Below are 15,254 nucleotides of genomic sequence, written 5' to 3' on the forward strand. Positions count from 1 at the left end.
CCCCACCCCCGGCTGAGTGGCTTTCTTATTCGTCTCCAGTTTTGCTTAATCTTCTTAAAACAGCTGTTGTATATTTTTCCAATACCATCTTGTGAACTGGTAAATCTGCCCCCATGTTGTCAGACTGGAGACTCGGGTTCCATTAGAACAGTGCTGGTCCTTGAGGTACATTCCCTGGTGCATTGTGTGAGGGTGACGGACATCATTTGCTATTTATACTTTCTAACTGCTGGTTATTTGTGTTCTTTGTGACTTCCAAAGACTTCCAGGGACAGCTAGTAAGTCTTTCTGTTCTTGTAAAGGGGATCGAACCCATGGCCTTGCACATGCTAGGCAAGTGCTTTACCGTTGAAATACATACTTAGTGCTAGACTACTAGCAATAATTAATATTTAATTGGTGTACTTTTTTTAGAAGATCAGCACTGAAGCAAACATTGGTATAAAGCCTGAAATATTCCACTCAGAAATTACTAATTCCACATTCCAAAATGAACAAGGCCCCACAAGGCCTCATGTCACTTTCGTGGCTCTGTTAACAGGATACATGCTTTGTAAGCCAGTGCTCATCATAAACCATTGTTCTCTTCCTTACACAGGTAGCACTCTCCAAATACCAGACTGGTACAATCCAGGTAAGCGGACTACCAAAATTAGACAAAGCTACTTCCTTCTTTTTGGTAATGCATGTAGTTTGTTGTTAATTGCTACTTTTTTCCCACATCCTCAAGTGAAATGCCTGCAGGCAGCAGAGGTCCACGGATGGTATGGGATGAAGTAGCAGAGATGGGGTTTCCTTCTCTGTGAGCACAGGACAGTCTAGCCACTGGTTCCGAAGTCTGTATTTTGTTATAGATAGCCCTGCCCCAGGTCAGACAGCCAGAATCTTAGTGGGTTACAGTGTTAAATTAACTGAGATAATCACATTTTTAAAAGGAAAGGCTCCTTTTGTCTTACAACTTTGAAGTTTCAGCTGGGAGCCTGAAGCATTTTGGTCCTGTGGTGATACAGGATATCTGGTGTCAGGGAGTTGATGATGTAATAAGCTGTTGGTGGTTGCTGGACAGTGAAAGAGGAAAGGGAGGCACCAGGGTCACAGTATCCCTTTCGAAGACACACTGGAACCTGCTCCAACGAGTCAGCTGGGTTACCTGAGTAGTGGTGTGAGGATTGAGAAATGGCAGACAAAAGAAACAGAGACAGAAACACCAGACAGCCCTGAGTTTAATTTAGACCCTGCTTATATACAGACTAGAGGCAAAGCAGAACAAAGATCAGTATAGTCAATTAACCAGCTCCCTGCACTGTCCTTGAATTGAGGAGCAGCCAGGTTCACTGTCTATCACATTGAGTCCTGCTAGCAGCAAGCAGCTTCATTCCCTATCTCTATGTGCCTTTCAGCTGGCATCAGAAGCTTGTTAGTTAGATACTATGCTCTCTCCCACGGACTTCATCAGAACTTTCTCATGGTTCTCAAGGAGACTGAAACAAGCAAGCAAGAACTCTAATGTCTTGTAGGTCAGAATAGAATCCGGATGGAAACTGAGTCACTTGTGGGCTCCCACAGACACACTTTAGTATAATCAGACTCCCTACTGGGCCTTACCTCTGCTAATAGAATCTTGGGCTGGGGACCAGCAGACCTTTGAGGGACACTTAACCTAAATAGTAGTGGTTAGTACATATGCTCCATTTTGAACACACCTGTGCTTAGCCATTTTTTTTTTTTTTTGATCATCACAGTGGTAATTCTGTTTTCTTCTGTAGAGCGCACTGGAATTCATGGACCCCCAGTTATAATTGATGGAAGTGAATACTGGTTTGTTGATGAACCCCGCTTAAACTACGAAGAAGCCGTCCTGTACTGTGCTAGCAATCACAGCTTTCTTGCCACGATAACAACTTTTACAAAACTAAAAGCTATCAGAGACAAAATGGAAAATGTAATTGAAACAAATGTATCTTTTGAGATTTTGTCTGTTTTTATTTTGTGTGTATGAGTGCTTGCCTAAATATGCCTATTCCACGTTCATGTAGTGCCTGCAGAAGCCAGAAGAGGGCACCTACTAGAACTGTAATCACAGCTGGTGGTGAGCTCCAGTGTAGATGCTGGGAATTGAACCTGGATCCTTTAGAAGAGCAGCCAGTTACTTGTAATCTCTGAGCCATCTCTCCATCAAATGCATTTTAATTTCTTATATTTACATTTATTTCACTAAAATATTTCTGAAGTCTATAAAACCCAAATCTTAGCCATGCTAATATATGTTTATAATCTCAGCACTTGGAAGGCTGGAACAGAAAAATTGTGAATTTGAGGCCATACCAGTCTGAACTATATAGGATGACAGACAGAGACTGGATAGGGGAAGAGGGAAGAATGGAAGGGGATGGGGTGAGAGATTAAATACTCATACAAAATATGATTTGCTTCGCAACATCCAAAAATCATTGTTTCATGCTAGCGACGCTGGTAATAAACATCAACTTGGTAGATACTTATCAGTAAAGGATGTAAATAACCTTATTCTTTTTATTTATTATTTATTCTTTCATGTTACATCCTATCCACAGTTTCTCCTCCCTTCTCTCCCCCCAGTTCCCTACACACTTCCCCTTTCCCCAGATCCACTCCTCCTCCTTTTCCCTTTAGAAAAGGGCAGGCTTCCCAGGGATATCAACCAGACATGGCATATCAAGTTGCAATAAGACCAGGCACCTCCCCTCATATTAATGCTGGATGAGGCAACCCAATAGGAGGGAAAGGGCCCCCAAAGCAAGCAAAAATGTCAGAGACAGCACATGCTCGCACTGTTAGGAGTCCCACAGACCACTAAGCTACACATCCTTAACATAAACGTAAATGCAGAGGTCCTAAGTCAACCCATGCAGGCTCCCTGATGGTCAGTTCAGTCTCCATGAGCCCTTATGAACCCTGATTTGTTGAATAATCCTTGTTCTTTACAATTAAAAAAAAACTTTTCAGTTAATTTCCTGTTTCTACTAGTAGAAAATTAAAAATTAAATTAAATTGTAAAATAGCTTTGAGGAGGGAAATTAGTATTTTTTTGAATTTATAATTAACCATAATAAGACACTGTATGCCCAATTAGTACATTGGTACAAGTATATATGACTATGAATATAGCAATCATTCTCTGTATCCCAGTAGAACCTATGAACATGTACGATTAGTTATGTCCAATTATTTTTGATGGAGGGTCCTAGTATACATAATTTTTTGAGACCAAGTAATGGAGTGTTGGGAGATTTTCATGATGTGTGGTTACAGAATATTTAAATCAAGAATCTCCTAGCATATCCAGCGCATATCAGGATGGGTGTGTGGTTTCTTTTCAGATATCTGGCGAGGAGCAGAAGTGGTGGGTGAAAACGAATGCCAATCCAATTGATCATTACTTTCTGAGGTATGTAACACCATAGATCAATCAAGTTCCTTTGCATGCTGGTGTCAAAAAGTGTCGTAAAAAAATAATGTTAACATTAAATGGATAATTCAAATAATTTAGAGTAAAGAAAATGGATGGGACATGTAATTTCCTTGGGAGTTGTCACATCTTTTCCTTTCTTTCAGGACACGGCCCTCATGGCACCGTTTTTCCATGCCATTTGTTGAAGAATGCTTGCAAATGTCAGCCAAGTTGTGGCACCTTGGTAAAGTTGATTCCAACTCTTCAGTCTTGACCACATAATATGTGAACTTCCAATTCAGATACTGCCTTAATCTGTCTTCCTTTTCATGAATATTCAGTGGCTTCTTCTTAATTTACCACTGATGACAATGCTCAAATTCCAAAGAAAAGCTCTTCCCAATGTGGGTATTTTCAGTTCTTTTTATCCTCAAGCAATTACTTCAAACTAAGCTTAGCACTTTCATAATTGATAAGCAAATAGATGAATTTGCAAGGGTGAGCAGGCGGTGGCCCCGCCCCCTTATTAGACGGCCCTGCCAACTCTCTTCCTGTTTCATGCCATCATTCTTTGGATGGTGTAGTTGCTTTACCAAGCGTGTCATTTTTACAGGCAATATCACTGTCCTATAACCTCATGATATAAATAATTGTAGAGGCAGAAATGAGCAGTAAAGCCCAAGAATATATTATAACTATCAGGAATGACTGCTTGAAAGAGCCTTTCTTTGGGCTGAAGGTAGACTCCAGACCATCCCTAGCACCAAAAACCTGTTTGATTAAGAAAGGAGCCCATCTTTATTAGCAGGTTTTCAAATGCACTGAATGAAAAATTCTCATCATCGCAATTCCTGCTCTCCTTTTTCAGACTTAAGCAAACGAGCAGACTGTAATGACAAGTTGCCATTCGTCTGTGAAAAATATAATGTATCTTCATTGGAGAAATACAGTCCAGATTCTGCAGCTAAAGTACAGTGTACTGGAAAATGGATTCCTTTCCAGAATAAGGTAAAAAGAGAATTGCTGCACTGTGCAAGCCGTGATTGCTTTCATGCTGCTTGTATGGCCTATGGTAGAAGGGCAGCCCAATCAGACACCTCTCTGAGAGGGCCTCCCACATGTCTGTTACCAGAAACACCGGCAGTATCAAACTCATCTTTAAAGTCAGTGATGCCTACAGGTCTTTGTATTCTATTGTTCCCAACACCAAAGTTGATGAAATTGATCTGACAATGGCTCTCAATCCACTGAATAGTCGCAGCTAACCCCACTCCCTGAGGAAACTGACTCCATTTAAGGCTGCTGTTTTCTTCTCCCCTGAAGGAGAAAATCTAAGTAGCATTGTGTAGCATGAATAATAAAAACCTAGAGACAGATATTGGGGTTCAAGCTGAAGCAAAGCAGTCAACCACTAGCGAGTTCTCACCTCTACCAGTGCTCAGACCAAAGGGTCAATCTACTGAACCTCATTGCATCTGTAGACTGCAGTGCTCTCCACCAAGTTTCAGAATCCACATTGAGCTCCTTATATACTCTCTAGTGCTGGGATTAAAGGCATGAGCTCTTTTACACTGATTCACTCTCATGTAGCCCAGGGTGGTCTTGAACTCATAGAGATCCATCTGCCTCTGTCTCCTGAGTTCTGGGATTACAGGTGTGTGCCACCACTGCCCAGCTTCTATAGCTAACTAGTGTGAATGGCTTTGCATTCTGATCTCCAGGCAAACTTTATTAAATCATAAACAATATATCACCACAGCATTATCAATCAACTTAGGTCAGAGACTACACATATGTTATAAAATACTTGTCTTTGATTTTGCCCACATGAGAGTCCAATGATGAAATAGGTTTGGGGAATGGTGAGTTCTGTGCCTGCCTCTTTGGGATGTATTCACCACACTGCTGTATTTATCTATTACAAGATTATTGGGAAGAAATTGTCACCAAACGTTAACACATTTTTTTTTTCCTCTCACTTAAAAGAAGTTTGAAGGGGTGCAGGCTAGGCTGGTGTAAGAACCCCACAAAGTCATCAACGGCAGCAAGCTCCTTGTTTCTGCTCTGCCATCTTCAATGCTAGGTTTCTCTGTTAGAGTTCCGTGAGGTCCTTCAGGGACTGTTTCTAGAAGTCACCCAGTGACTTTGCTTGTGGCTCAACTTCACTGAACCACCCAGGCTAGAAAAAGACTGAAGAAAATTGTAGAATGATTCAGGGAGGCAAACTACTCCGCCCTAAGCTGTTCATAATCACAGAGAAAGGAAGAGAGGTATTTGACAATGGAAGCACCTGTAGCGAAGCTGGGACGGTTTTGACTTCGGATTAGCTGGTGGGAGGAGCAGTCGGCTGTGTAGCTCTATCTGAGCTATGCTCCCAGCCACATTTTGACTTGAAAAAGAAAAGTAGGATGATATTTTTAATTCCCCCAAGGTGCTGGAACTATGCTAATTTGCATAGTGAAATAAGCTTGAGTTAAAATGTCTTACCCAGAAGAAAAGAGATGTGTTTAATATCAGGAGGTAATGACTAAGTCCAGGTTTTGATGTCAGATGGAATAGCATTGGAATGCCTATTTTACTGTTTTGTAGTCACTTTGCTGTGCTTGAGATTCCTCATTTGTTTTGAGAATTAAATGAGATTATGAAATGGTTAAGTGAGTACCAAAACTGCCTCACAAGTAAGAAACACACAATAAGTGAGACATTTTTTTTAAAATAGCTTGAAGATTCCTCGTCACATGTTAATATTAAAGTTTACATTTGAAATATTGTGATAGTGCTTTGTTAGTTCCCAGATCTCACAGATTGATAGCACTGCTCTAAATGTACTGGCATTTTCTGTTTTCGTGGTTTTCCTGTGTCTGAATCTGAGGCTTCATATGTGTCTCTTGTTTACAGTGCTTTTTGAAGGTCAAGTCTCAGCCAGTTACGTTTTCTCAAGCAAGTAGCACTTGTCATACCTATGGTGGCACCCTTCCTTCTGTGCTGAGCAAGAGTGAACAAGGTACCAGGGTTGCTGGGAAAGCATGGCTTTTGTTTGAATGCTGGTGATAAAACTTAAGACCTCAGCACAGCTGGGCAAGTGCCATGTTCTGGGAACCTTGTTCTATTATGAGTTGGGAGCCAACTGGTTTTAGGAGGCTGTGGGGAATTAAAATAAAATCATATAATTAAACTGTTTTTCCATAAAGAGGGCAAAAGGCTATCTTGATAGATAATCCAAATGCTTTTCTGGTTTTGCATTTGTGTGTGTGTGTGTGTGTGTGTGTGTGTGTGTGTGTGTGTGTGTGTGTGTGTGTTCACATGCATACTTGTGAAGATCAAACAACATGCAGGAAGGAATCTGTCTTTTTTTCCACCATGTGGTTCTGAAAATCCATCTCAGGCCATCCGGGAGGTCTATCTCTCTGGCCCTAACTGCTTTTCTAAAAATTTCTTTTTAACAGATTTTATTATATCCTTGCTTCCGGATATGGAAACTAGTTTGTGGATTGGTCTGCGCTGGACTGCCTATGATAGAATAAACAAATGGACAGATGGCAGAAACCTGACATACAGCAACTTTCACCCATTGCTGGTTGGTCGGAGGCTGAGTATAGCAGCATATGTGAGTTATATTTCAACCATCTATTTAGTGCTGGGAAACTACTAAATCAAGAAGAAGAGCTCAAGGACTGGGGATATAACTCGCTCAGTAGAGGGCTTGCCAAGCAGACACAGATCCCTGGGTTTCATCTCCAGCACCACATAAACCAGGCAGCATGGCACAGGCCTGCCTGTAATCCTAGCACTTGGCAGGTAGAGGCAGGGGGGTCAGAAGTTCAGTTACCCTCATCTACCTAGTAAGTTTGAGACTAGTCTGGGATATATGAGCCCTGTCTCAAAACATTTTTAGTTAACAATAATAAAGGACTAGCCTGTTGCTTAGTTCCAATTCTATGACATGATCCAAATAGGCAAATTAAGAAAGATGGAGTAAAGAGTGGTTTCCAAAGGGCAAGGAGTTTGGAAGGATGATGATGGAGGTGTGAGGCTCCTTTTTTAGAAAAGTTAAAAATCTTCTGGCACCGATTGAGGTGAAGGTTGCACAGTTCTGCACACACACACAAAACCACTGGCTGCACGTGCTAAACAGGTGAATTGCAGCTCGGTACAGCTGTGAGGACCACAGCCTGCAGGTGGGTGGCCTGGTTTTCACAGAGGCACAGCTGCCCTAGCACATGCTTCACAGCCTTGTAACTATCCAGAAACCAATATAAATATTTTACCTGATGTGGGGGATGTCAGCGCTCCTCCTCTGTCTCTCAAGATGAAAAAGACAAAACTGGCCACTTCTTTTTCATGTGAGGTACCATAGACTTAATTTCTGGTTGATTTTCTCACTAATGGAAAAAGGGAGGGGAAGAGTGTAACAAGAAAAGTAAAAACACAGAGACAGATGTGGTGATATACTATTTATCATTTATTAAGGCTTGTCTGAGGATTCAGAAAGCAAAGTCAGCCTCAATCTATAGAGATCAGGCAGTGGTGATACACACTTTTAATCCCAGCAGACAGAAACTGGGAGGTGGTGGTACACACCTTTAATCCTAGGACTCAGGATTAAGAGATAGACAGATCTCTGTGAGTCCAAGGCCACCAAGAGTGATCCAGTCCTAAAGAGAAACAGCTCACACAAAGATGATCTCAATACCTGGGATCACAAGCTTTTAATCCCAGCACTAGAAGGGTATGAAAGATAGAAGCAGGGTCTTCAATGGTCAGTATCAGGCATACATTCTCCAGCCATGTTTAGGAGAGGAACTGGATCAGCCCATTCAGCCTGAGGTAGTGGTAAGAGCTAGTGACTTTGCTTTTCTGTTCTTCAGCTTGAAGTTGGAACACAAATATTAGTCTCTGGGTCATTTATTTTTCATGTTACAGACAGATATTGGGGTTCAAGCTTGAAACTGAAGACCAGAAAAGCAAAGCAGCCAAGCCAGTAGATCTTATCTCTACCCAGCTGAAATGGCAGTCCTGTTTCCACGAAACCTTAGAAGCAAAAGCTCTCAGTTCTTGTCTCTTCCTCCTTATATTCCTTTCTCTGCCCAGCCATATCCTCCTGTCTCCACCTCCCCTGTGCTGGGATTAAAGTCATCATGAACTCTGTCACTCTTCACTCTTGTGTAAATCAGGGTGGCCTTGAACTCAGAGAGATCCATTTGCCTGTCTCCTAAAACTTGGGATTAAAGGTGTGAACCACCACTGATTGACCTCTATGGCTTGTGGCTGGCTTTGCTTTCTGAGTCCTCAGGCAAGCTTTAGTAAATCATAAATAATATATCACCACAGAAGAGGACACTATATTGACAGTAATTGCACAGACACCTTGTAATTACCACAACAGTTAAATTCCTGGTGAGAATCTTGACTAGATTTTAGGGGAAATGAGACACTTGTCAGCCAGCTGATTTAGAAATGTGATATACAGCATCTCATCATTTACTTTAGGTCACTGGGAAATTTTTTTATAATTCTACCTTCCTTTTAAACCACCAAGAATTGCAGTCTTCTCTTGGTTGTCATGCACATACTTAGAAAGCTGTGGCCTGAGAATTTTTGTGTGAATATCCCCCCTCACCCCATACGCATCTGTATCAATTACTTTTGGTTCAAGTAACTGTAATGCCTGAACAATTCATGGGGGAAAAATCTATTATGAACCGTGGTTTCAGTATGTTTCCGTCCATGGTGATAGTGATGGGGGACATGGTGCAGCACAGGAATTCACAGTGTTCTGGACAGGGAGCAGAGTGGGCTGCGGCTCTCTGGCTTTCTCCCTGCCTCTTTTCCTACACACCCCACCACCACCTTTTGTAAAGTTTGGGTGGGTCCTCAGCCCACGAGATGGCGTCACCCATATTCGGGGTGAGTGTTTCTCCTCCAGGTCTATCTCTATGAAACAGTCCTCATAGACACACCCAGGGAGGTGCACCCAGTCTTTTGTTTCCTTTTTGTTTTTGTTTTTGGAGACAGGGTTTCTCTGTGTGTGGGCCTGACTGTCCTGGAACTCACTCAGTAAACCAGGCTGGCCTCCAGCTCAGTGATCCGCCTACCTCTGCTGGGATTAAAGGCCCATGCCACCACCAACTGACCACTTTATACAGGTAGTTCTGAATCCACCCAGTTCAAGGTAAAGATTAGCCCATACAGCACCCATCTCACTGAATTTCTTAACCACGTCTCAAGATTTTATCAGTAGGTCTTCTGGGGATTCTAAGTGGGTCATTTGTAATCTGCATTGCCCTTATAGTCACTATAGCTACTCCTCTCACCTCTGGCTTCACTGCACCTTCTAAGACTTGAGAAAACAGGGAATGCAAAGGAAGAGGTTGCCACCACCCTACACTACATCTGGAGGTTAGCAGACCTCTCTACAAGCTTTTGTTGGTTTTATTCTGGTAACTGTGAGACCTAGCATTCTGTTACAGGCGTATTTCATGTTTCTTCATGGGAAGAAGCATTAAACTCTAAGCCTTGTTTCTGTCATCTGCAAAATATCACATAGTTTTTCCCACTCGATGACTGGCAGGTGGTAAGACAAATTAAGAGATTGTGTTTCAGGCACCAAATCTACTTGTTCTGAGTTGATTATGATTTTTCCTGTTGTACCAGCTTGGGTTTGTTAGTGTTTGTTTGGGAAAGTTTTCTTCTGTCTTCATCCAATTGATTTTTTTAAGCCATATTATGGGGTTTTCTTCCAATCATGCTACATCACAAAGTGAAGCGTGTAGCTTTTTGTTTTGTCTGTGTTCTGGAATTATGACCCCACCAGTGCTAATGAAGGAACTATGTACAACATGCTAGAATCCTCTTTAATGGTAAAGGGACTTGGTGTAGGAGGTGAGGACCCAGCCTCGAGTCCTCTGAATGGGTGTATGATGCCTTTGGGGGTTATTTAGAGCTTTCTAAGATTGACTTTCCACTCTAAGTTCCCGAGTTCTAGTGGGTCTATATTGACCCTCCAATGATTGGATAAGAATCATATTTCAGGTTTTAGTCCAGTACACATAGGTATTTTTCAATATCCATCAGTATAAATTACCAATTTTCTCCCAACTTCCTGGAACATTTAGGGGCCTGACAGTTCCTTATGATTAAAAAAGTTGTCTATATCATTGACACTCTAAAATGTATTAGAATAAAGATGTGTATGACTTGTTTGTTTTTTAATCCCTATACCTTAGCTTGTGCAAAACAAAGTCATATGCATGTCTTTGGTTCTTTGCACTGTTGTCTCCAACCTCTAGTCCTGCCCTTCACTTCTATTTATTAATAGTACTTCTACATTTTTCTAGTCTGTTTTTCTTGGAATTATCCTGTCACTCATATTAAATTGTTCATTTATTTTCCCTTTTTCAAATACACTTAATAGTACATATTTTCCTCTATATAAGTGTTAGTCATATCCTCTTTTGGATATCTCTCATTATTGTCTACAATTACCGGATTTCTATTTTGGTTTAATATTTATTTAGTAATTCAGTTTTTTAATCTGTCACTCCTAGCATAAGCTTGTTTTTCTTTTTTTTACATATGTTTGTTTATTTTGTGTATTATGTGTATGTATGTTTTTATGTGGGTTCATGCCACTGCCCATGTGTGGATATCAAAGGACAACTTGTGGGAGTTGGCTTTCTCTTTTCCACCACACGAGATCCACGTGCCGAGCTCCAAACCTCATGCACATGCACCCACACACATGCTCATGAGCATACACCCAAACATGCACATACACAAAAAGTATTAAATTTAATTGATTAATCAAATTTGCTTACTTGGATTATGAAGACTGATTATTTCCTTTAGAATTCCTGTAGTCATTTTTGTCTTATTTCTAAGGGGTTTGCTTTGTTTGAAAATATGTGTATCTATGTTAACACTTCTTTAATTTCTAAAGTTAATTGACTTTCTTAAGCCTTGAATGTTTATTGTGGTGTAGGTGATTCTTCTGTCCCTCTTGCCAGCTCCCAAATCATGACATGGAGATTATTATTAATTGTAAAAGCTCGGCCGATAGCTTAGGCTTATTTCTAACTAGTTCTTATAACTTAAATTAACCCATATCTTTGAATCTATGTCCTACCAAGTGGCTTTTATCTCTATGCCATTTTGTGTGTCCAACTCTTTCTACATCTCTGCCTTCCTTCTCAGCTTTCTCTCTGCCCTAAAAATTTCCTTCTTAGCTCTTGGCCATTTATCTTTTTATCAAACCAATCACAGTGACATAACTTCACACAGTACAGAGGAATATTCCACAATACCATAGTTTTGTTGTCACTGTTGTTTTGTTCTTTGGAAATTTCATGGTAAGAGTTGTTTTGGCTTTGGTTCATTTGTTGGCTTGTAGGGGGAAGAAGAAACAATTTAAGATCCAAAATTTTCTTACAAGGCTCTTCAGACTGTTAGTCCCATAACTATACTAATATTTTCTTTTTAGTTCATTGATGAAGAGTCTCACTACCACTGTGCCCTGATGCTCAATCTCAAAAAGTCACCACTTACTGGGACCTGGAATTTTACTTCCTGCTCCGAACGCCATTCCCTGTCTCTCTGTCAGAAGTACTCAGGTATCAGCTGTCACCTAGATAGCTACCATACTTTATACTGTTAGATACATAGGGCTCCTTACTAAAGTCTTACAAATGAATTCATATAATTTTACAGTTATGTAGCTTACACTTTTAGCATAGACAAGTTCATGTTGACACAGTGAGGCAGATTATCTCTTATAGGCTGATTTTTTTGTTTTACAGATATTACCACAGTTAAATATAAAAATTAAATATATGGTAGAACATGTTGATAGTTGTGTAATGAAAGCCATAGTTCAATATTCTAATAAGCTATGGTTGAATATCCTTTCTACTTAGACACTTCACAGATTTTAGTTTTTATCTGTACAAACACGGACTGTTAAATTTAGCTGACAGAAATTATAGGAAACACTATGTATGAAGCCATCTGTGTCTTCCCAAAATCAAAATAATGTAAAATATGTACTTCAAAAGTAGAAACCTTCCAGCTGGATGTGGTGGCATAGCCCTCTAATCCCAGGGCTGGGGAGACAGAATGAATCTCTGTAAGTTCAAGGCCAGTCTGATCTACATAGTGAGTTCCAGGACAGCCAGGGCTACATAGTAAGAGAAAAAAAATTAAATAGAAACTACCCAGTTTTTGGAAATACACTGCATTATTTTTAATTAACCATGATAAGTTTTTAGCAAGTGTTTAAATAAAAGTTACATAATGAGACTCCTAAACACATATTTCATGTTCCTTAGTAAAGCTTTTGCTAAATTAATCTTTGCCCATTTGTCCCACCCTCTCTAATGACTTTCTTTTTCAGATAAGGAATAATGCAATAACTAAGTTACTAAGGCAGTAACAAGTGGCTCTGCAATTTTTTTTTTTTCAGGGTGGCTCTGCCACTTGAAAATTTTGTAAGGGGACACTTTTAAAACTTAGTTTTATTGATTCTTTGATAATTTTATACAATGTATTTTGGTTCCCTACACACACACACACACACACACACACACACACACACACACACACACACACACACACACACGAATCTCCCCCAACCCCTCCCACATCCATCCTTATCTCCCTACCCTTTCCCTACCCTTTGTTTTGTTTTTCAATAGCCTATTGAGGCCAATTTGTGCTGCTTGTTAGTCCTGGCTATAACCTGATTAGACTGCCATAAGCCATGCTCTTAAAGAAACCTGGCTGTTCTCCACTGAAATCATCAGTTGTTCATAGGTCTTCAGTTGGGGGTTGGGCCTGGTGAACCACTTCCCTGTCCATGCTCAGAGTGGACCAACTTGCCCTTGTGCAGGTCTCACACAAGTACCCAAGCCACTGGGAATTTATAAGTGCAGCAGTCCTGCCATGTCCCAAAAGCACAGTTTCATTGCCATCCAGCCCAACTTCTGGCTCTTACAATCTTTCTGTCCCCTCTTTAGAGAGTCCCTGACCTTTGGGGCAGTGAGGGTGATCAAGACGTTGTAAGGGGAGACTTTTAAATACTTTTCCTGGCAAAGCAGTTCACACAAAGGAAGTGTTTGTCAGCATTGTGGAATGATAATCTTATTGTAGGCAACTTTTATGTGTAGACTTTATCCTCCCAAATGAGAACTAAACAAGTGTCCTGATTTCAGGAAGTTGCAAGTCACACACTTTACCTAAGCCATTCAGCAAGATATAGCTTAATCTCTCAACCAAATTCTGAAATAAATAGGCAATGACGTCTGATGCAAACTTACTGGTAAGGAACAAAATCTGAAAGTTGGACAGACCTCTGTGACTTAGCATAGTGTGTGTGAGGAATTGTTGTTACTGTTTTCTTTTACAATAGAAAATGAAGACGGACGGCCCTGGGAGACTAATTCAGAAACTGTAAAATATCTAAATAACCTGTACAAAATCATCTCGAAGCCTTTGACTTGGCACGGTGCTCTGAAGGAGTGTCTGAAGGAGAACATGCGGCTGGTGAGCATCACAGACCCTTACCAGCAGGCCTTCCTCTCCGTGCAGGCCACCCTGCGCAACACCTCCTTCTGGATCGGACTCTCCAGTCAAGATGTAAGTTCTCCATTCCTCCCATTAGCTCCTCTCGTAGACCCCAATAAAGCAACATCTAAAACCTTATGTGGTTAATTCCATGAATGTCTGTTTTTATGCCACTTGTCTAGATTTTCAAACTAGTGGATGTGACTCATTGAGTACTTCTTTTTATTTATCTTTGTTGACTGAGCTAGAATCAGAAGTTGTCAGGTCTCCTCAACCAAAAATGAGAAAGGAAGAATTTAAAACTCCAATAGAGATGGGTGTAGTGAAAGTCTGGAGAGTTTTCCATCACTTTCAGAGTTAGCAGAAAGATGTTAAGTTATAGAGGCAAACAGACTGTAGGTGGACTTTTCTTTCTAGACTGCCAGTTCCCAATTCCCAATTACTTAATTATAAATGCTAGGCCAATAGCTCAGGCTTGTTACTAGCTAACTCTTATATTTAATTAACCCATATTTGTTATCTATGCTTCGACACATGGCTTGGTACCTTTTCTCAATATGGCATGCCCATCTTGCTTCTCTCTGCATCTGTGTGTGGCTCCTTTAACTCCACCCTTCTTCTTCCAAGAATTCTCCTAGTCTGGCTCTGCTGCCCAATCTCTCCTGCTCAGCTATAGGCCAGTTAGCTCTTTATTAACCAATAAGAGTAATACTTATTTACCGTGTATAAAGATTGTTCCACAACAAGAGACCCTATCTCAGACAATATAAACAGTAAAGACTGGGACCTGAGACAGACCTTAGACCTCCACCCACAATCCATGACATATGTGTGTGCATGTGCACATAAACACAGACACATGCACATCACACACACACACACACACACACACACACACACACACACACACACACACACAGAGAGAGAGAGAGAGAGAGAGAGAGAGAGAGAGAGAGACATGCACACATCACACACATACACACAGACATGCACACATCTCTCACACACAGACATGCACACATCTTTCTCTCTCACACACACACACACACACATTACACACACACTGACATGTGCACATCATACACACACACACACACACACACATATATGTATATGTATATATATGTTTTAAAATTTTAAACTATAGTAAATTAAAGGAATGAAGATTAAAATCACCTGTATTAAAGTCACTGTTAGTGAGGTATAATGGCTTCATACCTGTAATCCCAACACTTAGGAGGCTGATTATCCTAAGTACAGGGCCAGC

General features: G+C 40.7%; 1 protein-coding gene across 1 annotated transcript in view; it reads left to right on the forward strand.

Moving 5' to 3' along the window:
- The window catches only part of LOC100769089 (lymphocyte antigen 75), a 137,975-nt gene that overhangs the window by 52,501 nt on the left and 70,220 nt on the right, over positions 1-15,254 (forward strand). Inside the window, exons 18-26 of the mRNA XM_035447072.1 lie at positions 603-634; positions 1,767-1,942; positions 3,360-3,427; positions 3,595-3,674; positions 4,299-4,438; positions 6,329-6,434; positions 6,877-7,037; positions 11,910-12,039; positions 13,833-14,059. Coding sequence (XP_035302963.1) covers positions 603-634; positions 1,767-1,942; positions 3,360-3,427; positions 3,595-3,674; positions 4,299-4,438; positions 6,329-6,434; positions 6,877-7,037; positions 11,910-12,039; positions 13,833-14,059 — 1,120 coding nt within the window. The remainder of the gene's footprint in view (positions 1-602; positions 635-1,766; positions 1,943-3,359; positions 3,428-3,594; positions 3,675-4,298; positions 4,439-6,328; positions 6,435-6,876; positions 7,038-11,909; positions 12,040-13,832; positions 14,060-15,254) is intronic.

This window comes from Cricetulus griseus, chromosome 6 (assembly GCF_003668045.3).
Source record: "Cricetulus griseus strain 17A/GY chromosome 6, alternate assembly CriGri-PICRH-1.0, whole genome shotgun sequence".
NCBI classification, from domain to species: Eukaryota; Metazoa; Chordata; class Mammalia; order Rodentia; family Cricetidae; genus Cricetulus; species Cricetulus griseus.